Source organism: Ornithorhynchus anatinus, chromosome X3 (assembly GCF_004115215.2).
Source record: "Ornithorhynchus anatinus isolate Pmale09 chromosome X3, mOrnAna1.pri.v4, whole genome shotgun sequence".
Classification (NCBI taxonomy): Eukaryota; Metazoa; Chordata; class Mammalia; order Monotremata; family Ornithorhynchidae; genus Ornithorhynchus; species Ornithorhynchus anatinus.
In genome coordinates this window covers 27,096,009-27,123,583 of record NC_041751.1, presented here as the reverse complement: position 1 = coordinate 27,123,583, position 27,575 = coordinate 27,096,009, and the positions used below count along the sequence as shown (strand labels likewise).

The window sequence follows — 27,575 nt, the reverse complement described above, 5'->3', positions numbered from 1 at the left end:
GATAAACCTGATCCATCGAAGAACCGCTCCTTTATCTAGTCAGGCAGCTTGCTTAAGCTTGTCCTCCTAATCTCCTAGAGAGGGCTGGTAGAAGATGCTATTTCGTGGGCAGATTACTTAAGCTTTGTCACTAAAACCAAAATGCCATCCCAAAAGTTAAAGCACCAATTGGAGTTGTGTGTTTCCCTGTGTTGATTAAAAATTATACCTTCAAGAGGTCAAGAAGCTCCCTATCGATAAAGGAAAGTCAGTTAATAATCTATTCTGCCTTGGGATAAGAAAATAGAAGTGGTTTCTTTTGGGTCTATTCAGTAGTCATTTAATTATCATTTAATACCATAGAGAAGCAGCGTGGCTAGTGGTATTTTGAGGTATTTATTAAGTGCTTACTATTGACAGGCACTATATTAAGCGCTGGAGTGGATACAAGCAAATAGAGTTGAACAGTCCCAATCCCCATTTTACAGATAAGGTAACTGAGGCACAGACAAGTGAAGTGACTTGCCCAAGGTCACACAGCAGACAAGTGGCAGAGCCAGGATTAGAGCCCATGACCTTCTGACTCCCATGCCCATGCTCTAACCAGTATGCCATGCTGCTGGGCCTGGAAGTCAGAAGGTCCTGAGTTCTAATCCCAGATCCGCCACAAATGCTGTGTGAACTTGGACAAGTCACTTAACTTCTGTGGGTCTCAGTTAGCTCACCTGTAAAATGGGGATTAAGAGTGTGAGCCCCATGTGGGAAAAGGACTGGGTCCAACCTGATTAACTTGTGTCTACCCCACCACTTAGAATGGTGCTCGGCACCAAGTAAGCACTTAACAAGTACCATAATTAATATACAGATTTGTGGATATATAGAGCTTTTTTTAAAAAAAAAAAGTGATTCTCTAAGCATTTCAAGAATGACTTTTTGAAAGTGGATAAAAAACTATTCTGTTTTACGTTGATTACAAATGCATTATGTGAGTTGAGAAATGAATTCTTAATAACTTCATAATTTGTTTTATGCTAATCTTGAGGATGCAAATAGAGTTCTGTTCATTCTTTTTCTCTCTAGTCTGTCTAGGTTAACAAATAGGAATGCTTTCCATACTCTCACAACTCTGTGTCCAACTTAAAAATCACTTCACTTCACCTTCCTGCCCCATAAGAAGCTTACAGTCTAGGAGGTTCGGGGCCAGGAAGGTGTGTTATCGACTGTTTTATTGTAATCTGCCAAGCACTTAATAAAGTGCTCTACACATAGTAAGCACTCAGCAAATACCATTGATTGATTTATTGAGCATTTTTTGCCCATCCCTTTGAGGAACATTTCAATTTTTCAGGAATACTTGTTGAATTAGACAAAAACAGTATCATCTTAGAAAGGAATTTCCTCTGGGCTATAAGCTCCTTGTGGGCAGGGAACATGTCTACCAACTTAGTACAGTGCTCTGCACACAGTAAAGCATTCAATAAGTGCCATCGATTGTTCGATATGGTCTTTGAATGATGTAGTTAAAAAAAAAGTAGCCATGCTAATATTTTATATATCACTAGAATTTGCTAAAGATAATTTTGATATTACAGATTCAGCCTAGACTGACAATGAGCAAATTGCCTCTTCAAGCAAATGTCTACCCAATGGCAACAATGGCTTATATTCAAGATGATGACTTTCGTTTGACCCTTCTCTCTGCTCAGTCTTTAGGGGTTGCAAGTTTGAAAAATGGTATGTACTGTATGGCAGAGATTGAAAGAAAACAGTTTTAAGCTCATAAGACAGAAATGTTTGATATTAATATAGCATTATGTTGCTCTACTGATAAACTGCAGTCAATGTAGTGGTTTGTGGGCTTTATGCTCTTCTCCCTTTAGGGAAAAATGTAGGTTTCCTTCTCTCAAAGAATGTAATGATACATATGGTCAAACTGTCCTAGCTATCGGTGTGGGGTGCCACAGTTTGAAAGAGCACATTCAGAGGTTCTCCTGAGTTAATACCGAACCACAGAAGTTGAGAGGGTTGTCCTGGACATTTCCGTTACCATGTTCCACACCATCAATCTGAATGGTGGAAAAGAAAGCAGTTCCACTTATCCTCACCTTCCCTGGTCACCCAGTCAAGCTACGTGTGTGTACTTGCTGAAATCCCTTGCTTTGCTACATACTTTTTTATGTATTTGTCTTGAATTGATTTTTCTTTTGGGGGGAATAGCAGAAATTCACAGTGCATGGAGGTAGTTTAGAGAGATTGATTTGGAATGCTGGTTCCAGGTGTTCTAGAACTACTTCAAACACCACTTGTCCCTTGATATTGTCACAAACACTTTGAGCTTTTGTTCCCATTAAAAAATAAGGAACATAATTGTGTCAGAGTTTGATGTCCCCTTTATGGTTTTGAGAGTTCTGTTCGCTGTTTAGCTAAAAGGTCTTTCTTTTGCCCAATTTCTTTCCCACTACTGATTACTCAGCTGCCTTATCATACAAAGTGCTTTTTGTAAGTATTTGAAGTTCTGTTAAGGTTTTCCCACTAATGCCATGCTCTAGGAAGCCACCCCTCCCCCACCAGTCTGAATGCAACATGAGTGTGCGCGTAAGTATAAAATAAACCCAGAGAATGGTATATTGTAAACTGTGCCATTTTTGATGGCCAAATAGCACTGGAACCCCTTTTGTTTTGGAAAACGTATTTATGGGTTTCTTTTTGCTTTCTTTTTCCCAGATTGCAGGGTAAAGCAGGAGGAGTTTGATAGATCAAATATTTGGTGGTGGTGAAATTGATATCAATTATTCATTTTACTGTTCATATATTTATTTAGTCTTTGCCAGTGTTGTCACCCTAGGTTTTATAAGCCGTAGAGCATACAGTAGAATCCCATACACCCTGTAATAATAGCAAACAGAATGACTTCTAATAAGGACTAAAGCACCAAAGAAGAAAAGCCAAAAGGGTAACTATATAAGGAGAACAGGCAAGCTGGTAAAATGGCAGGTCAGCAGAGTAGTTTTATTTTGATATGAAAATAATGAATATTAAAATAACCAACATAATAGTAAAGCAGGAGTAACCGCCTAATGTTATTTATTACTGAATTGCCTTGGACTAGAGTACTGTGTCTAGTTCTGCATTTCACAATTTGAAAATGTAGGAAAAAAAAAATGCACCAGTCTAAATAAACGGATAGAAAACAAAGCCTGTAGGAACCCAGGATTACTTATGCTGAAATTAAGAAGAAGTTCAAGGGGTGATTTAATATTACTCTTTAAGTTTGTGAAGAGCAGTTGTTTTTATACGGGTGATGGGGCATCATCTTCCCTGAGGGGAAAATGTGCTTAAATTCCAGCATGAAGTTAGGTCTAAGGCATTGAGGGTTGTTAAACACTGGAATGAGTTAGCACAGTTGAGGAATCTCCCTTTTTTTGGAGGTCTGTAAAAGTAAGTAAGGTTCTCCTCAGGGATGGACTAGATGGACTCTCAAGTATCTTTCTACGTAGCCCAACAGTTCCGTGTTGTGATTTTCTGTAGTAAATTGTAGTGATACCCAGTTGTCCTAGAGCACGGGATTGTCTTCTGGCACAGCCCCTCATTACATGCTATGGTATTCACCAAGTCTGCCACTCTGCACATGTTATACACACACGTAAATATTGATTCTTCTGACACTGTTGCACCGTATCCAAATAAGCTCATGTGGTTGGGCAAATCTTCCCTAAATCCCTTAACTCACATTCTAGCAGAACCGACAGTATAGTAGTTTTGTTTTGCAGCAATCCCCCAAGTGACTCATTCATAGGAAGCACACCAAACTTGGGCTACTTTACTCTCTTAATACAGAATTTACAATTCTTTTCAGCCCCTTACGTTTATTTGCAACATCCCAGAATTTGGGGTCAACAGACAGTTTTTTAAGTGATCCATAATGCCACCCTAATTTTCAAAGTAAATGCTAGGGTGGTTTTCTGATATTTTGTTGCATAGCTTCATAATTAAAACCTTTCTTTATATATCTTTTATCCTGTACATGACAGAGATTGTTGTAATAAATTCTTATTATTCAGCTTTAAATCAAAATTTAAAGCAGGAGCTACTTCACCCACTAAAGGTTTTTGCATTTCTCCCTTTCTCATATCCCTCAAAATTCGATACAGTTCAAGTCACGTAAGGGCATATACAGATTTTTTTTCCTACTGTCACAATTTTTCAGTGATAAACCATTATTCTGTAAATACATTAACGTGGTGGCTCTGCCAATATGGTCTCATCATGAACAAAGTACCATGTATTGAGTGGCTAGTGTGCCAAACACTACAGTAGGAATAGTATTTGTTTAGCGCGTTTTGTGTGCAGAGCACTGGACTAAGCCCTGGGAAAGAATACGCAAGTGGGAATTAGGCACAGTCCCTGCCCCACGATGAGGCCCTCAATCTATTCTAGAGGCTTGGAAACATACAGTGGGAAGACACAGGCCCAGTCAGCGAGATGCGTATGATCATTAGCTGCCTGTACTTTGTTGTAAAATAATCTCGTAGCTCAAAAATCTTCCAAGATCTTCCAAATCTTGCAAGATACCCAAGTGTTCATTTTAACCTTAACCATTCAGCATTCTCTTGATGACATAAATGGTGGGGAAATACAGTTTCCATTTCTCCAGTCGGTAAAAGGTTTAATACTAGAAAAGTGATTCCTATTTTTTGGATTTCCAGTGTAAATTCCTTTTCTGTTCTAGTTTTTCTGTCGTCGTTTCCCAGCCATCTTAAATACATTTCTCTTTTCTCATTTCCAGATTATTTAACACCTGTACATACATTGGAAATGCTTAAAAAAGGACTAGACCCTTTTTATGCATGTGTTTCGATTCTAAGATTAGCATTAGTCAGAGTTTTAAAAGACATCTAATATTAGCAAGAAAGTAATTTTAAAGAACATCTGGCAATGCATAACTGTTTGCCTGAAGCGGACACACTACAGTTCCTGTGCTCTTCCAGGCTGTTGAAACATGCCCACAGTAAGAGAGGTTCCCTGAGGTTGCAGAGGAGTGTAGCACAAACTAAATTTGAACCCATTGACATTGTCACCATACAGTGTTATAATAACATCAACCCAATGTTTTATTCCTCAGGCCAAATAGAAGTCATCATGGATCGTCGACTCATGCAAGATGATAATCGTGGCCTCGGACAAGGTGTCCAAGATAACAAGATCACAGCAAATTTATTCCGAATTCTACTGGAAAAAAGAAATGGGGTGGACGCGGTAGGTGGCGTGGGTTTCATTGCAGTTCTTTTACAGGGCACTTTCAATCATATACTCACACTGTCTTTGAGAATTTCTCATTAGTACAAAACGTATTGATACTCAGATATCTGAGAAATGAAACTATTCTCTGATCGAACAACACAGAGAGCAAGCAACTGTATGCAGTCTTATAAACTCTGACTTAGGCTTGCATGATTTCTTTTTAGTCCTTGAGGGTTTTTCATTGCTATGTCCTTGCCCTCTCTGAAGTGCTAGAACTTGGCAGAGGCAGTGAGCTGAGCAATGGCAGTATGTCTAACTCAGATATATTTCCTCATATTTACCTTGCCTTCTGACTTATATTTTTAGTGAAATATATACTTTTTTAAAATACTGAAACCTGATAACTTAGTAAGTACTTAAGTACCATAATTGTTGTTGTTATAACTTACCCCCAAATTTATTCTGCTGTGTGACTTTGGCCAAGCCATTTCACTTTGCTGTGTCTGTTACCTCATCTGTAAAATGGGGACTTAAACTGTGAGCCTCACGTGGGACAGGGACTGTGTCCATCCCAATTTCTTGTATCCACCCCAGTGCTTAGTACAGTGCCTGGCACAGAGTAAGCGCTTAAATGATACCACAGTTATTAATAATAATAATTATAAGGGATAATTGATTTTGTTTTGTTTTGTTTTTATGGTATTTGTTAAGCACTTACTATGTGCCAAGCACTGTTCTAAGCACTGGGGTAGATACAAAGTAAACAGGTTGGACACAGTCCATGTCCAATGTGGGGCTTAGAGTCTTGACCCCCACTTTACAGATGAGGTAACTGAGGCACAGAAGGGAAGTGACTTGCCCAAGGTCACACAACAGACAAACGGCCGAGCTGGGATTAAAACTCAGGTCCTTCGGGCTCCCAGACTAGTTCTCTATCCACTAGGCCAAGGTGCTTCTCGTCCTCACTAGTTCCTAGTAGACCTGACTTATATCAGTCTAATTCAGCCTTTATGGATTGGGAGACCCACTTGCTTTCATCCTCAATTTCACTGTGCATGTGTGGTGAAATTAAAGATGGAAGTGATCAGAAGCTGTATGCTGTCACCTTGATTTCACCATACATTCTTGGGGGTGCTTTGAGCACATGTGCTCACCTATGTAAAATAAAAGAAAAATATCAAGGTAGCAAACACCTTTGTCCATATATTGTCTTTGAAAGTCAATTATTACAAACAATAGTCATGACCAGATTTGTGATGTTGTGGGTGGCCCCTCAAAATCCTTTTGAGCCATTATGACTGGCACTAGTCATGATTCCTGGTTAAATTAACTTCTGACAAGAAGGTAGGAAAGGAATTGTACTAGGTGGGGTCGAGAAGGAGTTAAGTAAACTCCTTGTGGGCAGAGAACGTATCTGCTAACTCTGTTGTTTTGTACTCTCCTAAGTGCTTATTATAATGTTGTGCACTTTAATAAGTGATCAGTAAATACCACTGATGATGATGTAGCCTTGGTGAGTATGTTCATAGGAGAGCAGAGGTTAATGACCAAACTTGTGGGGGAAAATTAATGCATGACTAGCCTGGTTTGAGATCCTCTTGATTCCGGGCCTGACAGATTTTCAAGCCCAGATGCCCATTGGAAGAAGAATATTTTTATATTTTCAAAAATGGTGTGTGGTCCCAAAAAAGAATGTACAAAAAGTCAGCAAATGTAAGTATCTTTCATTTCAGTGCTGGCTAGATAGAAAACACCCATTTATAGGCACTTCAGAGTATTCTAATGAGGTGGCAAATATCTTTTCAGATATATTTAAGAACTTTTAAATTCCAGAGCCAATTTCTGGGAAAAATTACATGAGTCTGTGAAATTGACATGCTTCCAGGATTTGTAAACCCAGAAGCCATTTGTGAGCAGGTGATTCCCGAGAATTTATAAATAACCTAAATGTACCAAGGAGATAGCATTTCCCAGGACATTTGCATACAGTAAAATTTACTGAGTAAAATTATTTTGTTGTGGTATTTAAGCACAATATGCCAAGCCACTGTACTAAGCACTGGGTATGATTTAAGCTAATCAATGGACACAGTCCGCATCGCACAAGGGGCTCCCAGTCTTAATCCCCATTTTACAGATGAGGTATGTGAGGCCCAGAGAAGTGAAGTGACTTGTTCAAAGTCACACAACAGACAAGTGGCAGACCTGGGATTAGAACTCAGATCCTCCTTACTCCCAGGCCCATGCTTTTTTCACTAAAGCCATGTTGCTTCTCGTGGAAAAAAATCTATGTGGGGAAAAAAAATTCCAAGACAACTTTTAATACATAATTTTAGCTAGCACTAATGATTCCGGAAAGAATACGGGAGGAAAGGAAGGCAACTGGGGCTTGGGATGATTTGAACTACTGCCAAGCTGATGAGTCCTGCTGTTTGGCAGGTTTTTGGCATTCTTCTGTAGCTTTGTCTCTGCTTTATTACTCACCACAAGATTCTTGCCACCGATGAACAGGCAACCCTCTATCTGCAATGCTGCATGAGATCATGAAATGATATGGTTGTGTGATTTTTGAGTTGTCTTTTTCCAACAGTTCACCCTTCATTTTGCTTAGAGCCTGAATTTCAGGTACTGCAGACTTTCATTTTACAAATCTGTTAAGGCACCTCTATTCTAAACCAGCGAGGGAAAATGAAAGCTAAGTTTGCTACAAGCAATTTAAGATTCTAAGATGTCTTCGTTCCTATGTATTACGACTATAATTTTGCTGCACATCTTTCTAGAACTTTGTCTTCTGGCTGGCCTAAATTGGATTGTTCTAACTGGACACTTTCTTCTGGTACCTTTTCCCCCATTCTAAGGGGAACCTTTCATTTCCATTTAACAATAGTAGATTAGTATAGGTTCTGCCTATACAACTTCTATTTTTTCACTACTTAACCAACCAAAACCTGAGACCTTCTATACCAAACCTTTGAATAGCTTCAAACTTTGTCAATCAAAAAATTGTTTTTATTGAGCACTTTCAGGGTGCAGAATACTGTATTAGGCGCTTGTCAATGGTAGAATAATGAAATTGCTTTTGGGGAGTGAGAGGCATACTTAAATTACTGCTTACAATAATTCCCACCTGGAAATTCTCTCCCAACACTTAGTACAGAACTCTGCACACAGCTCTTAATAAATACTATCATTACTACTTCCGTTATTGTTGGAGCACATGGCTGCTGTATCAACTCAAACTATAAGCATGCACGTGTGGCTCTTGCATTTGTTCAGCTTCACTTATAAAGCTTTGAAGAAAGACATTCATTTTCTCCTACAAGTCTTCTAGTTGGTGAATTTTATAAAGTGATAATACATCATTTGATATTTTTGCTTGTAAATATCATGTATGCACGTAGCAGGGGTGGCCAACTGCTGGCACTTCTTCACTTGTTGAGCAGCTAACACCCATGCTTTATTATTCATCATTTCACCATCACCACGGTGGTGACAGACTGTAATGAGCCACTGCTCCTGGCCTTCTGGCTGCACATGCATATTTTATGTGCAAGAAAACTTTCTGTGACTCTTAGAGACATGATAGTAATCAATCAACCATATGTATTGAGTGCTTGCTGTGTGTAGCGAACTGTGCTAAGGGCTTGGGAGAGTACAGTATAACAGAGTTCGTAGATACTTCCCCTGCCCCTGCCCAGTCTAGAGGGGGATACAGATATAAATAAATCATGAATACATACATAAGTGTGGTGGGGCTGATGGAGGAGTGAATAAAGGATACAAAACCAAGCACAAAGGCAACACAGAAAGGGAGCTGTAGAAGAGGAAATTACGGCTTAGTTGGGGAAGGCCTCTTGGAAGAGCTGTGCTGTTAATATGACTTTGAAGGTTTGGGAAGTGATCCTCTGCCATATATGAAAAGGGAGGGCATTCCAGGCCAGAGGCAGGATTTGGGTGAGAGGTCAGCGGCGAGATAGACAAGATAGAGGTTCAGTGAGGAGGTTGGCATTAGAGGAGCAAAGTGTGCAGCCTGGGTAGTAGGAAATCAGGGAGGTAAGGCAGGAGAGGGCAAGGCAATTGACTGCTTTAAAGCTGATGGTAAGGAGTTTCCGTTTGATACGGAGGTGGGCAGGCAACCCCTGCATAAAATGTACAGAGAAATGTAAATGTAGTGGAACAACACTATTTTTTTTTTCATTTATCCTAATAGAAAGAAGAAAAGAAGTCAGTCAGCTTTCCATCTCTCTTGAGCCACATGACTTCTTTTTTCATGAACCACCCAGTAATTCCAATGACAACACGTGCCGACATAGGTATCTCTCATATTCTGAATGACTTTTCTCCACTCGTTTCATCACTGCCATGTGACATTCACCTAGTTAACCTGAGGACAATCCAATCCAAGGTAAGCTGCTAATATCTATTTTTTTTTTTAATGAGCAAGCCTCCACAATGTTGGTTTTGTGAAAACATAATCCATCTTTCAAGGTAAAAAATGTTGTGTGGCCCTAGTCGCTTTAGTTTTAGGAGTTTAAAGGACTGTAGAATGCACAATAATTCATCGGATTCATGTATTTCAGTCCCCCCACCCCCCTTAACAGTGACTAATTCTCAATGCATCAGAGTTCCGTTAGAGTCATTGCCAGGGTTAAACCCAAGAATTGTATATTAAGGGAGGTATGAAATTAAGTAGACTGTTCGTGAACTCTTTTAAGGCATTTAGTTTAGCCCTTAAAACCTGAGGTTCATTCAATCTTGCTTAGCCAAAATACATTTGGTTGGACGTTCTTACTCAGAACTAAATGTTATTGTCAAACTAGGGGGAAAATAACTTGTGGCATTGTATTTCTCTGGGGTTGGCTTAATAGGAAAATAGTTTCCTATTTTCATCACTGACCAGAATGATGGAGTAGAGAGCATTCTCATTAAATTTGCAAATAACACCAATCTAGAAGAGATTGAAAATGACAGAAAACTTGACATTGGCAAATTGGAGAAATGGGGGCGGTGCGGGGGAAGGAACAGTTGACCAACTGCACAAAATACCAGTTGGAGTTTGCCTTGGAAAAGCATGCTGAAAGAGTCATAAAAAGGTATTTGGCCAGTGAAAACCATTAGGTAATCCTACCTGTTCACACTAAGGCCAAACACTTGTTATGGCTTTGAGTAATGCAATTTCTGTTTCTGTAACTCTAGTGTGTGTATTGTTTCATTCATTCAGTCATATTTATTGAGCACTTACTGTGTGCAGAGCACTGTACTAAGCGCTTGGAATGTACAATTTGGCAACAGATAGAGACAATCCCTGCCCAACAACGGGCTCACAGCCTAAAAGGGGGAGACAGACAGCAAAACAAAACAAGTAGTCAGGCAGGCATATTGTTTATATGAATTTTCCCACATATGTCCATGCATGTCGGTTTCTGTTGATTTTCCAAGTGTGTGTGTCTGTCCATGTAAGTCTGCTCCAGCCAGAAGGACTGAGGCAAGAAGGAGGTGAGAAGCAGCTCTGAAATTCTCAGCTTCCCTCTTATCCCATGTACCAGGGTGTCCTAGTGGAAAGAGCAAGGGACTGGAAGTCAGAAGACCCAGGTTCTAGTCCCAGCTCTGCCACTGGCTTTGCTGTGTGAGCTTGGGCAAGTCACTTTATCTCTTTGGGCCTCAGTTTCCTCATCTGTAAAATGAGAATGATAGCGAACTTCATGTGGGACAGGGACTGTGTCAACTCCGATAAGCTTTTTATCTATCCCAGCACTAATGGCCTAACAGATTGCATAATTACTATTAGCAGAGATGCCATGAAGAGAGAACTCTCCTGAGAAATGATTGTGTGAGTCTTGTTAGGTATGGAAGGGAGCAAACATTTTCCTTAAAGACATCCATTTCCTGTAGATGTTTAAAAGTTTAAAGGTTTAAAAGTAAACCTCCCTCCAGCCCATGGCTCTTTCCAGTTATCACCCATCTCCCTCCTACCATTCCTTTCCAAACTCCTTGAACGAGATGTCTACACCTGCTGCCTCCAATTCAAGGCTCAGTTTGGGGTCTTATTCTATTCTCTATCTACACCAACTCCCTCGGTGAACTTGGTGGCTTCCACTGCTTCACCTACCATCTCTACACAGATGACTCCCAAATCTACCTCTCCAATCCCATCCTCTATCCTTCTCTGTAGTTTTGCATTTACTCCTGCCTTCAGGACATCTTTACTTGAATGTCCTGCTGACACCTCAGCAGGAGAAGCAGCGTGGCTCAGTGGAAAGAGCACGGGCTTTGGAGTCAGGGCTCATGAGTTCGAATCCCAGCTCTGCCACTTGTTGGCTGTGTGACTGTGGGCAAGTCACTTAACTTCTCTGTGCCTCAGTTCCCTCATCTGTAAAACGGGGATTAAGACTGTGAGCCCCATGTGGGACAACGTGATTCCCCTATGTCTACCCCAGCGCTTAGAACAGTGCTCGGCACATAGTAAGCGCTTAACAAATACCAACATTATTACATTACCACCTCAGATTTAACATGTCTGAATCAAAACTCCTCATCTCCAACCCCCTTCTCTCCCTTGGCCTTCCCATCACTATAAATATCACCCCTCTCCCCCCGTCTCACCAACCTTGCCATTATCCTCAAGGTGTCTCTCTCATTCAACCCGCATATTCAGTCAGTCACCTAATCCTCTGAATTCTACCCTCACGGCGTTTCTAGAATCCACCCCTTCCCCTCCTTCCAAACTGCTACCACGCTGGTCCAAGAACGTATTATATTCTGCCTTAACTTACTGTATCAGCATTTTCTAAAACTTCATTCTGCACACATCTCCCCACGCCTCAAAAGCCCGTCTCGCCACATCAAACAGAAACTCCTTGCCATCGTCTTAAGGCACTCAATCAGCTCTCCCCCTCCTACCTGACCTTCCTCCTCTCCCACTACAACCCAGCCCTCATGCCTCATTCCCCGACTCCAGCCTGCTTACTGTATCTCACTCTTGTCTCTTTTTCACCATCAACGCCTTGCTCACACCCTCTCTCCGGCCTGGAACTCCTTCCCCTTTGATCTCCAACAAACCACCTCTCTCTCCCTCTTCAAAGCCCAACTAAATCCATTTCTCCTCCAAGAAGCCTTACCTTACTAACCCCTCACCCATCCGGTTCTCCCTCCCTTTTGCATCAGCTGTGGACTTGAAGCACTTGGATACTTGTCCCTCTCTCACCTCGACAACCCCTCTGTATATTTCCTTGTGCTCTTCATTTCCCCATCTGCCTCGGCCCTGAGGACAGGGATCCTATCTACTCCCTTTTGAGTCATACCATCCCAAAGCACTGAATACGGTGCTTTGCACACAGTAACCACTCATTTGATCCATTGGAGGTGATTCATGTATCCCTCATTGTCTTAAAGTATTGTCATCCTTAGGGAGATAATTGGAGCAAGTTGAGATGGGTATAGATTTAAAGTAGTCAGTAGTTAACAACTTTATCAGCTATTCTACTGCTGCTAACTAAAGAAAGAAAGCGGTCGTCCACCTTGACCTAACAGAATGGTATTTGTCTCATTGAGTTGAAAAAGCTGTTGGGAATATCTCATTTGGAGGGAGCTGTGCTATTTTGTATTATGCGGCTTTGCTTTTCTTTAACTTCCATCCCGACCCTGTCTTTTTTTCCTTTCCAATCATGCACATTGTGTACCTTTACTTTTAATCTGTGCTTTCTATCGACTCTTCAGAATGAGGTGCAGTTTTCCCATTTATTGACTCTCTCTGATTTTTACAGGAGGTTTTAGCCTTCACAAGGTAGAGAAGTATCTCCTTAATCTTTTGGGAAAGCCACAATTTTTTATCTTCTGTTTTTGCTTTTTCGAAGTGATAGTATTTTTCTACATATGTTCCTTCCCCCTTAGAATTGGAAAAAAAAAATGTTGGTTTTTTTGTGGTTTTATTATGGCCATTAGAATACGCCACCTAGAAGATGTTATTCCAACTGGGGATCGGTTCAGTGGCTCAGAACTTGTAACCGTGCATTTCTAGCCCGTCCATCTGTCAGTGCATTAAATCCACCGAGCAATGAACCACCGTGTGTGCTTTTGGAGGAGAATAATTAGTTGAAGTAATTTTTCCCCTTTGCTACTTGTAATTTTTTGCAGCATGTGCATTAAATAAATGACTTTATAGGAAGCTTTGGTGGGAGAATGAAACAATGGTAAGAGCTAACTAGGCTTTGAATCTCACGTTTAATCCCCTTATCAGTCCAGACTTCACAGAAGTACTTGAAGTTAAAAATGATCAGGAAAGGATTTCAAAGTTCTTCAGAATCAACGGAAGAGTGTTTGAGGCCAAAATCAGGGCACGGTTTTTTCTTTTTCCTAAATGCAAATGTACAAAAATCTTTTGCAATGCTAAATGGGAAAGTCTTGGGCTTTTAGCTGAGAAAAGGAAAAGCCAGGCATGCAGGCTTGAGTCCCTAAATTGAACTGAATATGTGCAGTGAATATTTTTCCAAAATCCTGGGAATCTGTGCAAAGCCACACCAATGTAGTTCCCCCAAATCTGCTAATCAATTCCAGACTTTATCCAGAATGAATTCAGAACATAACAAAATTAGGATAACTAGAAATTTCCACCCAAGACCTATCATTTCATTCCCCATGGGTACTATTCTGTATGTGTGGGAATTCAGAGACTGTAACTTTCCATTAGTGATAACGGATGATTAAATGTCTTATACAAAATCCTCTATCAGTATTAAGTAGTCTTTCTCATTTAAAGAGGAAGAAGAAAACGGTGTATGGCAGAGGTGGTGTAGGTGATATATTAGCATCATTAGTTCAGTGGAAAAATCTTCAATAATTAAAGGAGGTGTTTTTATTGCAGCCATTGGTAAGACTTTTGACATATAGATCTGATGGTGCAAACATAGAAAAGCACAATAGCATAAACATGATGTTTCTTATACTATCCCTTAAGAATAGTGAACTAGAAATGCATGATAAAAATTTTCAAACAGTGGCTTTATAGAGAAATTAGGACAGCTTAAACATTTGAAGCTATGCTGGATTATTATTTTCTCCTCAGGCATTTTCCTTGAAAAACAATTCATGAATTCTATATTGAATTAAAATAGAGACAATGCTTTGCCTTAGCATACCATTCTGAGGAAAGTGATGGAATTCTTCTCTGCGAGCCAAATGACAAATTCTATTTTCACAAAGAGAAATTCCATTTTCAGTGAATTGAATTTTCCGATTCCAATAATGAATTTGGAGCTACTTAAAGAATTATCAGGACCTCCTGGTAGGATTCTCTGAACTCCTGCCAATGCTTCCAAATGCAAGGCCCAAGAAGTGGGCAGAACTCCAGAGTTTTGGTTCTTGGATGAGACAGTGGTGAAAGGTTTAGAGCTAAGCAACTTTTGGAGAGAGGTGGAATGTGCTCAAGAGGGGCAGTCTGCTGGCCTACACAAAAAATCAAATTGTGGTATAACACTTTGAAAACTAAAAACTGGGAGAAAGCTAGTGAGTGAGGAAATGACAGGATGTTAGCTTAAGGTCCATGGCTCTGCTGGCATAGGGACCAAGGAGGAATGCAGTTGGAATCTTTCAATATTTTTGAGGGGAAAAATGAGGACAAATTAGAGGGAAATTGGCAGATGTGAAAGTTGGCTAAGAGGCAAAGCCAAAATATAGAACTGCTTCTACTCTAACTCTAGAATTCAGAAAAGTACCATGCATAAATTGTAGTGATTGCCCAGCTAATGAGGACCAACAAGTAATTAGCATCGCTGAGACATGCTGGAGAGAAGAAAACCCAATGGGATGCAGTGGTGCTAGGCTATATCACCATCAGTGGTATTTACTGAGCACTTACTGTGTGCAGAGCACTGTACTAAGCACTTGGGAGAGTACACTACAACAGAGTTGGTAGACATGTTCCTGCTCACAATGAGCCTACAGTCTAGAGGGGGAGATAGATGTTAATATAAATAAAAAAATGTATAAATTTGTAGATATGTACATAAGTGCCGTGGGGCAAATATCAACTGCAGAAAGGTCACAGATCCGAAGGCAGTACACTCTCTAGAAAAGAAAAAAGTGGGTAGAGACTTAATGATGTGGTACCGTAGTAACAGCAACAAAAAATTTTCCTCTCAGCCGGGCCCCATCCGGCAAGGTGAAGGCAACATGACAAGGTGAAGATGAAGTTACAGCATGCCCTTTTGAACTTTTAGAGCAGTGTGGCCTCGTGGAGAGAACATGGGACTGAGAGTCAGAGGACCTAGGTTCTAATCCTGACTTTGCCACTTGTCTGCTTTACCTTGGGCAAGTCGCTATAACTTCCGTGCCTCAGTTTCTTCATCTGTAAAATGGGGATTAGATACCTGCCCCCCCTTAGACTTGTGAGCCCCATGTGGGACAGGGGCTGTGTCCAACTGATTGATTTGTATCTACCCCAGCGCTTATAATAAGTGCTTGACAAATACCATGATTATTACTATTAGAGTGCTGGGATGGGGGTAGTTGTGGCAGTGGCTGATTTCACTTGTTGGATTCTAGCTAGCCTCAACCTGGGAGGCAAAGAGCATGAAACTGCTCCGTAGATGTATTGTTCTGCAGATCCTGTGTTGTTTATTCTTGTCCTTGTCTTTTTATGGGGGTTTTTTTGGTTATTGTTTCACCTTTCCCTATGTGTCTTTCTCCAACTCTTTTCTCCTCTCAAGCTAACGTTCTCACTGTCCCTAGTCTCACCACTCCAGCCTTCAGTCCTCTCTCCCAAAGCTGCTCCCCCAGCCTGGAACCCCCTCCCTTTCTAACTCTGACAGACCTCAATGCTCCCTGCATTCAAATCCTCCTAAAAATCCCACCTCTTCCAACAAGCCTTCCCTGTATAGAATCCTACAACCCAAGTCCAACAAACTCACCTGTAAGCTCCAGCACATAGCACTTATTTATACCCACCTTGAGCATGTTTGGATAGGTCACTCAACTGTACATTCAATTACTTTGATAATTAGTAAATATTTTTATGCTGGCCTTCATTAGAGTGTAAATAGTAATAACAATAAATAATTGAATGTGCAATTGAATAATCATCTATTACAAAAGGCATTGAATGGGGGTAGGGCCATGGTTTGTCTGATTTGAAAGACGTTCCAAGCCCGCATCAGCGAACAAAAACACATAGTAAGTGCTTAATAAATACCATTACTACTAGGAAAGTTGAGCGATATGGTGATAATGGTGATATCAACTGAGATGTGAAGGGAGGTGGTTTTAGGGGGAAAGAGGAGGAGTTATATTAAAGACCCAGTGATGGTAAGGAGGAGGAGGGAATGGGCCAGGAGTAAGTCGAGGTTTCCACAGACCACTGTAGAATGGACTTATGGGAGGCGAAGGTGGCAGGTGTGAAGAAAGGGGTAAATAAGGGGCAGTTGTGAGCTGACTGACCAGTACAAGATCTTTCTTACAACTCCCATCTTTTCCAGCACTATCTCAAGAGGTGATCTCTTGCTACCTCTCAAAAACCACCCCTTCCACCTGCATCTTTGACCCCTCCCTTCCCTTCACACATCTTATCATAACACTTGCCCCCTCCCTTCTTCCCTCCCTGACCGCCATCTTCAATTGTTCACTCTTCAATGGTTCCTTCCCCACTGCTTTCAAACATGCCCATGTCTCTCCTATCCTAAATAAAAGAATCTTCCCTTGACCTCACAGATCCCTCCAGTTATTACCTCCTACCATTCCTCTCCAAACTCTATGAATGAGTTTTCTGCACCTGTCCCCATTCCCCTCCTCAAATTCTCTCCTTGACCTCCTCCAATCTGGCTTCCTCCCCCTCCACTCCACAAAACCTGTCCTAAGATCACCAATGACTTTCTTTTTGCCAAATCTGATGGCATCTACTCCATCCTCAATCTCTCAGCTGCCTTCAAGGGACCACCCCCTTCTCCTTGAAACATTATCCAACCTTGGCTTTGCTAACACTGTCCTCTCTTGGTTTTCCTCCTATCTCTCTGACCGCTCCTGGTCAGTCTCTTTTGCAGGCTCTTCCTCTAACTGTGGGAGGCTCTCAAGGCTCAATTCTAGGTCCCCTTCTATTCTCCATCTATGCCCACTCCCTTGGAGAATTCGTCCATTCCCCTGGCTTCAACTACTATCTCTGCAGATGTTTCCCAAATTTACTTCTCTATCCCTGACCTATCCCCTCCTCTGCAGTCTCACTTTGCCTCAAGACCTCTCTACCTGGATGCCCCACTGACAACTCAAACTAAACACATCCAAAACAGAATGCCTCATCTTCCCACTCAAACCCTGTCCTTCCCTTGACTTTCCTATCACTTTAGACAACACCACTATCCTATCTCAGAAGGCCTTAACCTCTGAATTATCCTCCACTCATCTTATTTAACCCATGTACTCAATCTGTCACTAAATCTAATCGTCTACCTTCCAACATCACTAAAATCTGCCCTGTCCTTTCCATCCAAACTGCTATTATGCTGATCCAAGCACTTATCATATCTCCCCTTGACTACATCAGCCTTCTTGCTGATGTCCCTGCCTCCTGACTCTCCCCACCTTAGTCTATATTTCACTGCTGCCTGGATCATTTTGTCAAAAACCATTCAGTCCACATTTTCCGACTCTTCAAGAACCTCTAGTGTTTGTCCACCCACGTCTGCATCTAACAGAAATTCCTTATTATCGGCTTTAACCCCCCTACCCCCACTATTGGCTCACCCCCTCCTTCCTTACCTCACTGATTTCCTGCTACAACCCAGCCCACACACTTTGCTCTTCCAATGCCAACATATTCACTGTACCTCAATCATGTCTTTCTCACTGCCGACCCCTTGCCCACGCCCTCCCTCTGACCTGGAACTCCCTCTCCTTCCATACACAACAGACCACCCCTCTCTCCTCCTTCAAAGCCTTATTATAATCACATCTCCTCCAAGAGATTTTCCCTGATTTAGCCATCTTTTCCCTCACTCCCTCTCCCTTCTTTGTCACCCTTGCACTTATATCGGTACCCCTAAATGCACTTAATATTTGCCACACAGAGCATATGTACATATCTTTTATCTATAGTCTAAATAGGAGAGAGTTGGATTTAATCCCCATTTTACAGTTGAAGAAACTGAGGACACACAGAAATGAATTGCCCAAGGTCACACAGTAAGCAATTGGCCGAGCCAAGATTAGAACCCAGGTACTCTGACTCCCAAGCTACACGTTCCCTGCCCACGATGAGCTTACAGTCTAGAGGAAATATGTATTTTAGAAAGTCATCATTGGTCAAAGGCCTCTAATGTTCTATAAGCACAGCATAATACTATGTTCTGGGATAGATAATAATTATGGTACTTGTTAAGCACTTACTGTGCCAAACACTGTCAGTTAACACTGTTAACAGAGAAGTTAAGTGGCTTGTCCTGGGTCACACAACAGACAAGTGGCAGAGCCGGGATTAGAACCCATGTCCACATGACTCCCAGGCACATACTCTATCCACTAAGATACGCTGCTTCTAGATACAATCAGATCAGCCACAGTCCCTGGCCCACAGCTTAAACGGGACCAAGAACAAGAATTTTTTAAGGCTCATTGTATAGATAAGGAAACTGAAGCACAGTTAAAATGACTTGCCCAAAGTCACACACAGCAGGGAAGTGTTGGAGCAGGGATAAAAACCCAGGCCTCTTGACTCCCAATGCCATGTTATTTCCACCAGATAACACTGCTTTTCAATTATCCTTAGCAGAATAATTCTTTGTCAACCAACCCTGAAGAAAATTTTCTTCCATTCACTACTTTCTTCCAGGTACTACAACGTTCGGCCTAGTGGAAAGAGCCCAGGCCTAGGAGTCAAAGTTTCTGGGTTCTAACCCCAGCTCCACCACCTGTCTGCTGGGTGACCTTGGACAAGTCACTTCACTTCTTTGTGTTCCCTCACCGGTAAAATGGAAGTTAAATCCCAATCCCTCCACCGTGAGCTCCACATGGGCCAGGGACTGTGTCCACCCTAATTAACTTGTATCTACCTCAGCACTTAGAACAGTGCGTGGCACAGAGTAAGTGCTTAACAAGCACTATAATTATGACTATATATTAATGACTACATGCAGGGGAGAAGTTAACTGATGTTTCACTACCCCATTTTCCTAAAACTGGTACTCCCAAATGATACTTTATCTTAAAAATACCATTTGAGAATGTTTGTCCTAAAATGACCTATTAACAGATAGATTAATGAGAGGTAAAATTTGCTTTATTACATTCATTCAGCCCCCATCTAAATCTGCATCTTTTACCTTTATTTAGTCAAAAATCCTGTAGCAGTCCACTCAATACTGTCTGTGGCCATTCTCTTTTTCTACAATCAAATTCTTAGCAATATTGCTATTGGATACTGCAATGAAACTTCATAATGCAGATCTTTCTAGCCAAGACTACAATGTGAAGACCATTTTAAACTGTTAAAATGGATTAAAATCAAATCTGTGTGGCGGTGCTGGCAGCTGGCCAAAAAAATGAGGCTTCTGTGTGCAGTATATTAAGAAATTTTAACCCATAGTGATGCTACATTGTGGGCAAGGAACGTGCCTGCTAATTCTGTCGCATTGTACTCTCCCAAGCGCTTAGTCCAGTGCTCAGCACATAGTAAGCACTCAATAAATACGATTGATTGATTTAAGGACAGTGACAGGCATGCAGATCATTTCAGTGGGACTATCAGCATAATGGAGAACCTCATGCAAATGCTCCCATAGACATAATTGCACATTGCCTAATTCCTATAAACTCTTAGTTTTGTTTCTCCTAATAAATATATTTCAAATTTAACAGACTTAAAAAAGTCAAACATTTGGAAATCTGAGAAACTCATCACACCATTTACTGTGCAATTGTAAAGCAGGGGAATGCAAAGAATGCAAGTGGATTTAGAAAAGGCAAGCCGATATCCATAACTGACCATTTCTTGCATTACTTTACCCTTATGGGTAAATAATGTACTGTGATTTTAAATGTTTCAATAAACTGAGCTTAATTCAGATTAACATTAGCATGGAATAAGTGCAACTCATCCTGTGTAAATACCATTGGAAAAACAGTGAATTAACCAAATGACAACCATTAACCATTTGACAACTCTCAGATAGTGTTGATGAATACGCTTATTAAATTTGACTTAGGTACCCAATACCCGTATATGTGATAGCATCCAGGGTGAAGGATGAGGAGAGGAAAGGAGAAGAGGAGGAAGCAGATGAAGTACCAAGCACTAGGGTAGATATAGGATCATCAGCTTGGATGCAGTCCATGTCCCTCATGGGGCTTTAGGTCTTAGTCTCCCTTTTACAGATGAGGTAACTGAGGCACAGAGAAGCTAAGTGACTTGCCCAAGGTCACACAGCAAAGTGGTGGTCCGTCCATAATGCTTGCTTTCACTATGTTGTTTTGGATCCAACAAGAAACGGCTGTGTACATGGTGTTGGTCAAGGTACTTGTATTATAACACAGGGTTCATCAAGAACAGAACTCCTGCATTAAAGGAGAACTGACTGTTCATAAAAACAGGGGGAACTTGTTATTAAAGACAGATGTGATTAAGTCCTCATTAGTGTTGAATCGACTTCAATATCTGTAAACACAAGAGCTGTTCTTAAATGAAGAGCAGCCTGTTTAGTTCTTCTCTGAAGGCACTTAAGTGCCACAGCAGGATCTGGATGGCTCAGAATGGGGCTTACCTTTGCTTTCAAAGAAATTCCAGGTGTTTTTGAGACTTGAGGGAACTAAGGCTCATTTGCACAGTGACCCAGTGAGAGTGCTAGGAATATCTCATATTTTTAATGGTATTTTTTAAGCATGTACTACATGTCAAACACTGTTCTAAGCACTGGGGCAGGTACGAGTTAATTAGGTCGGATGCGGTCCCCGTCCCGCATGGGGCTCCCAGTCTGAGTAGGAGGGAGAGAGGTAATTTAATTCCCATTTTACAGTTGAGGAAACTGGCACAGAGAAGTGAAGTGATTTGCCCCAGGTCACACAGCAAGCAATGGGCAGAGCCAGGATTAGAACCCACTCTTCCTCATCCTCTAGACTGTAAACTCATTATGGGCAGGGACTGTGTCTCTTATACTCTCCCAAGCACTTAGTACTGGGCTCTGCACACTTAAGCACTCAATAAATATGATGGGCTGATTGATGGGAAGGACATCGAGGATAAGACCAATAGCTACAACATGGATCTCACATTGTGATCTATTGGGTTTCATGGTGTATTGACATTTTGTTTGCTTGCAGGTCGACCTCGGCCAATCGGGTGAAGCAGCTCTGATCCTTCACAGAAAAGGATTTGATTGTAGGTTCCCTAGCAGAGACATGGGACTCCTTTGCTCGACTACTCAGGGAAAGGTATGTTGAGAATATGAGCTTTCTTACGTAGTTGCTAAAAGGGTTTTGACCACCCCGTTTCATTGATACCTTCCAAGACATAATTAGGGGTCATAGCAGTGCCTCTCACTCTGATTTCCAATTTTAGGCACTGTATTTTGAGAGAAATGGGCAGATGTTAGAAAGAGCATGGGTCTGGGAGTCAAAGGATCTGGGAGTCAGAGGACCTGGGTTTTAATCCCAGCTCTGCCACGTGCATGCTTTGACCTTGGGCAAGTCACTTAACTCCTCTGTGCCTCAGTTACCCATAAAATGGGGATTAAGACTGTGAGCCCCATGTGGGACAGGGACTGTGTTCAACCTGATTATGTTGTATCTACTCCAGCTCTTAGTACGATGCCTGGTACACACTAAACGCTTAACAGATGTCATTTTAAAAACTACACAATGAATAAAAGTTAGGAAAATGAGACCTTTAAACGAAAGCAAAGCAAGTCAATGAGAGATTTCAGTCTTAACAACAAGAGTCTATTTAAAAATCAGAGTGGACCTAATGAAAATCAGATGATAGACCTAAAAGGAATAAAATGCACTACATTTTCTCATCCCTCATTATTTGGTTTTGAAGGGAAGCAAATTTGTGGAGGAACCCGGAGTATATTTACTGTATGCATTTATAGCCTCTTGCAGAAGTACTCAAATTCGAATGCAAGACCCTTAGGAGAGGGAGAGGGAAACTTCACAGGGGGAGTGGAGATGGGAGTTTTAGAGATCTAAACATCTGCGAGTGAGACTGTCGTGAGACTGTCGATAGCCGACTGGAAGGTATGTGAATGGCTGGGGGAAGAGGGGAATCTCAGGATTCATAAACAAACTTGAGAACCACCACTAGCCTAAGAATCTGGTGAAAAGTCCAGAGCAACCGGGCATAGCTAAATGCTGGTGAGCCAAATCTGATTTTGCAGGCTTAATAACTTTTGAAAGCTACTTGCAAGACTGGATTACTCAGTTATGAAGCCTGGGTTATAAAGAAGGTACTAAGCAACTATTGGCCACTGAGGAGAGAAAAAGGAAATATGAGGCAAAGACATTTTTACTGTAAAGCTGTCAGCCCCTGAATGAGTTATGAAGAAAGAGTGAGGAATTGTCTTCCCTGGAGACCTTTTACATTAGAATAAATTCATCTGCCTGTGCCTATTGGAAATGCTTAATTCATGCCAGGACTCAACCTTGGCACCTATGGTATTGGCAGGCCGTAGTCCAGGCCCTATCATTAATCAATCAATCATATTTATTGAGCACTTACCGTGTGCAGAGCACTGTACTAAGTACTTGGGAGAGTACAATATAAGCAATATAACAGACACGTTCCCCATTAATGGCAGTAATATCTCCACACCTTCAAAAAAGTCATTCTTAATCTAAAATTAAAATTGACATAACTATTTGAACCCCATGCCTCTCATTTACCAATTAAATATTGGGTTTGGGTTTTTGCAAATCCTAAGAGATCTCGAATAGGCATTTGTGTTGTACAGTGGACACAAGAAAATACTGTTGACTGACTAGACAGATTGGAGTTGAATTAAATGGGGTCTTGAGGTTCATTCCAGTTCTGATTCTGTGAATTTGGCCAGTTGAGTTCTTGAAAATGATAGAAAGCCTAAATGACATTTGCCTAGGGAGACCATCTGTATTCAAAGACTGTCTGCTTAAAAGACCTATTTTTTTTTTTACCCCAAAGGAATTACATTTTGAAAATGCAAGGACTCTGTGGCCTATCGCTGGCCTCCCTCCCTGCTGCTCCATTCCCAGTGGAGTTTGGATCACTGTTCAACTGGCCCATGAGTGTCCTAGGGTGCCATATGCCCAACTGGACCTCCAGGCAACCTTCTAAATGAAAGCCTGTCCCCTCTAAGATTAAGATCCCTGGAACTTTGAATTTGCATCCCATTTTTATTTTCCCAAATTTCCTTCACGTCAGTGATCTCAGTTTACTCCCCCAATGCCCTGGTAAGGTTGGGAGAGGCAGACTTTATCCTCCATTTTACAGATGGAGAAACTGAGGGCCAGAGAGGGAAGCAGCATGGCATAGTGGATAGAGCACAGGCCTGGGAATCAGAAGGTCATGGATTCTTATCCTGGCTCCACCACTTGTCTGCTTTGTGACCTTGGGCAGGTCATTTCACTTCTCTGTTCCTCAGTTACCTCATCTGGAAAATGGGGATTGAGACTGAGCACCCCACGTGGGACAGGGACTTTGTCCAACTCTATTTCCTTGTATCCACCCCAGAACTTAGTACAGTGCCTGGCACATAGTAAGTGCTTAACAAATACCACAGTTGTTATTATTATATAATAAAAAAATGACTTGCCCATGGTCACCCTGCAGGCCAGTGGCAAAGATGGGACTAGAAATATCTCTGCTGCCACCCAGCTCTAAGGTCTTTCCACTAGTTTACCTGGCCTGAGTTGGCATCCTCTGGCTCCCTGTCATCGCACCTTCCACAACCCATTCTGAGCTGCAGGCCGTTAATTAGAGGACTTTCTCATTAAGAGTGCATTCATTCATTCAATACTATTTACTGAGCGCTTATTATGTGCAGAGCACTGTACTAAGCGCTTGGAATGTACAATTCGGCAACAGATAGAGACAATCCCTGCCCATTGATGGGCTTACAGTCTAATCGGGGGAGACAGACAAAAACAATAGCAATAAATAGAATCAAGGGGATGAACATCTCATTAACAAAATAAATAGGGTAATAAAAATCTATACAAATGAGCAGATGAGCACAGTGCTGAGGGGAGGGGAAGGGAGAGAGGGAGGAGCAGAGGGAAAGGTGGGGAGAGGGGGCTTAGCTGAGGGGAGGTGAAGGGGGGGCAGAGAGGCAACAGAGGGAGGAGAGGGAAAGGGGGAAGCTCAGCCTGGGAAGGCCTCTTGGAGGAGGTGAGCTCTCAGTAGGGCTTTGAAGAGGGGAAGAGAATTAGTTTGGCACAGGTGAGGAGGGAGGGCATTCCAAGACAGTGGGAGGATGTGGGCCAGGGGTCGACGGCGGGATAGGCGAGAACGGGGGACAGTGAGGAGGTGGGCGGCAGAGGAGCGGAGCCTATGGGGTGGGCAGTAGAAAGAGAGAAGGGAGGAGAGGTAGGAAGGAGCAAGGTGATGGAGAGCCTTGAAGCCTAGAATGAGAAGTTTTTGTTTCGTGCAGAGGTTGATAGGCAACCACTGGAGGTTTTTAAGGAGGGGAGTGACAGGCCCAGAGTATTTCTGCAGGAAGATGATCCAGGCAGCGGAATGAAGAATAGACTGGAGTGGTGAGAGACAGGAGCAAGGGAGAGCAGAGAGGAGGCTGACGCAATAATACAGCCGGGATATTATGAGAGCCTGTGCCAGTAAGATAGCCGTTTGTGGAGAGGAAAGGACGGATCTTGGCGATATTATAAAGGTGAGACCGGCAGGCCTTGGTGATGGATTGGATGTGTGGGGTGAATGAGAGAGCTGAGTCAAGGATGACACCAAGGTTGCGGGCTTGAGAGACGGGAAGGATGGTCGTCCCATCCACAGTGATATGGAAGTCAGGAAGAGGACAGGGCTTGGGTGGGAAGATAAGGAGCTCAGTTTTGGACATGCTGAGTTTTAGGTGGCGGGCAGACATCCAGGTAGAGACGTCCTGGAGGCAGGAGGAGATATGAGCCTGAAGGGAGGGTGAGAGAACAGGGGAGGAGATGTAGATTTGGGTGTCATCTGCATAGAGATGATAGTTGAAGCCATGGGAGCGAATGAGTTCACCCAGGGAGTGAGTGTAGATGGAGAACAGAAGAGGGCCAAGAACTGACCCTTGAGGAACCCCTACAGTTAGAGGATGGGAGGGGGAGGAGGAGCCCGCGAAGGAGACCGAGAATGAACAGCCAGAGAGATAAGAGGAGAACCGGGAGAGGATGGAGGCCGTGAAGCCAAGGTGAGGTAAGGTGTGGAGGAGAAGGGGATGGTCTACAGTGTCAAAGGCAGCTGAGAGGTCGAGGAGGATGAGGATAGAGTAGGAGCCATTGGATTTGGCAAGAAGGAGGTCATGGGTGACCTTTGAGAGAGCAGTCTCAGTAGAGTGGAGGGGACGGAAGCCAGATTGGAGGGGGTCCAGGAGAGAGTTGGAGTTAAGGAATTCCAGGCAGCGAGTGTAGATGACTCATTCTAGGAGCTTGGAAAGGAAGGGTAGGAGGGAGACAGGGCGATAACTGGAAGGGGAAGTGGGGTCGAGAGAGGGTTTTTTTAGGATGGGGGAGACATGGGCATGTTTGAAGGCAGAGGGGAAGAAGCCATTGGAGAGTGAGCGGTTAAAGATAGAAGTTAAGGAGGGGAGGAGGGAAGAGGGTGATGGTTTTTATAAGGTGAGCGGGAATGGGGTCCGAAGCACAGGTGGAGGGGGTGGCACTTGCGAGGAGGGAGGAGATCTCCTCTGAGGATACTGCAGGGAAGGATGGGAAAATAGGGGAGAGGGTTGGGGGGCGGAGGGGAAGGCAGAAGGGGGAGGGTTGACTTTGGAGACTTCTTTAGACCACAGTCGTATCTCCATAATTATACTATGGTGCCATTTTTTTTTATATATAACTGCCCATACAGTATTTTGATGACGTGGTCACTGAAAGTTCCAAAATGTTGCCTCACAATAAAATAGCCTAAATTTTTATTGAAAATGGTATAGCAGAAAAGATCGGGTCTACGGTCAAAGACCACCTGTCGAAAAGGCCACTTTCTTGGGGAACTGTGAGTGATCACCATAAACAGGTTTCACTGTAATTTCAAAGGACTTCATTGGATATTTGAAAGGCTGAAGGTGCCGAATGAATCTTGGGAATAACATTGCCGCTGAAGCCTTTGAAGTAGTTTGTTCATGTGCAGTACTGATCTACTGTGCGGAACAGTTCACAGAATAGGTCTGATCAAAGCTAGAGATAGTTGTTGGCTCGAAGCATTTTTTGAGGTGGGGGCAAAAAATTAAATAAGAATAGGCTGAGTTGATGAGATCATGAAAAAGAATATATTAAGGTTAATTTCAAGCATCCCTAATTATAACTTTATAATTGGATTGCTATGTTCAGGTCTTTTTTAACATATTATCAAAACCTAAATATTCAGAGTCAAGGGTAACAGGTGAAATTAGTTTCTGATTACCTTAATGCCTAAACATTTTCATCTTTTTTTATGGTATTTGTTATACACTTACTACATACCACACACTGTACTAAGCACTGGAGTAGTTACAAGCTAATCAGATTGGACACAATCCATGCCCCACATGGTGCTCACAGTCTTAATCCCCATATTACAGATGAAGTAACTGAAGCAAAGAGAAGTTGTGACTTGTACAAGGTCACACAGCAGAGAAGTGGCAGAGCTAGAATTAGAACCCAGGTCCTTCTGACTCCCAGGCCCATGCTCCATCCATTAGGCCACGCTGCACCTCAACTCACTTCCACCCAACAGGAACAACAAAAATGTCTAGTTTATGTTGCAACTGCTCCCACCAAAGCGCTGGTTGTAACTCCACCACCAAAGTGGTCTTTTGGCATATTACTACATCCTAATTACCAAGAGGGAGCGGTTACAGGAAAGCTGAGCATCTGGCCTGCACACAAGGTGACCAGAAATCTGATATAATTGGGCGGGGGGAGGGGTGCGGTCAGAAAGATCAGGGGGAAGAAGAAAGGATTGGAGAAATTTGTGCAGCCCACAGATTTTTATTTGAATTGATCTAGCTAGAATCTCCCTCCCCCTTAGTATCTGGCAAGCCACTGCTCTCCCCATCTTCAGTGCCCTTCTGAAATCTCCGGGGGCCTTCCCTGATTAATCTATCTTCCCACCCTATTCTCCCCTCCCCCAAAACTGCCACTTTGGTACTTCCAACATCACACGGGTACCTTTGACACCCCCAACCCAGAGCACTTATGTCTATATCTTTATCCTCCATTTT

General features: G+C 42.3%; 1 protein-coding gene across 1 annotated transcript in view; it reads left to right on the top strand.

Annotated features, from left to right (window-relative positions):
- Positions 1–27,575, top strand: part of MAN2A1 (mannosidase alpha class 2A member 1) — a 159,213-nt gene that overhangs the window by 128,796 nt on the left and 2,842 nt on the right. The window contains exons 18-21 of the mRNA XM_029053956.2: positions 1,572–1,713; positions 5,102–5,235; positions 9,431–9,625; positions 21,514–21,624. Of these exons, the coding sequence (XP_028909789.1) occupies positions 1,572–1,713; positions 5,102–5,235; positions 9,431–9,625; positions 21,514–21,624 (582 nt within the window). The remainder of the gene's footprint in view (positions 1–1,571; positions 1,714–5,101; positions 5,236–9,430; positions 9,626–21,513; positions 21,625–27,575) is intronic.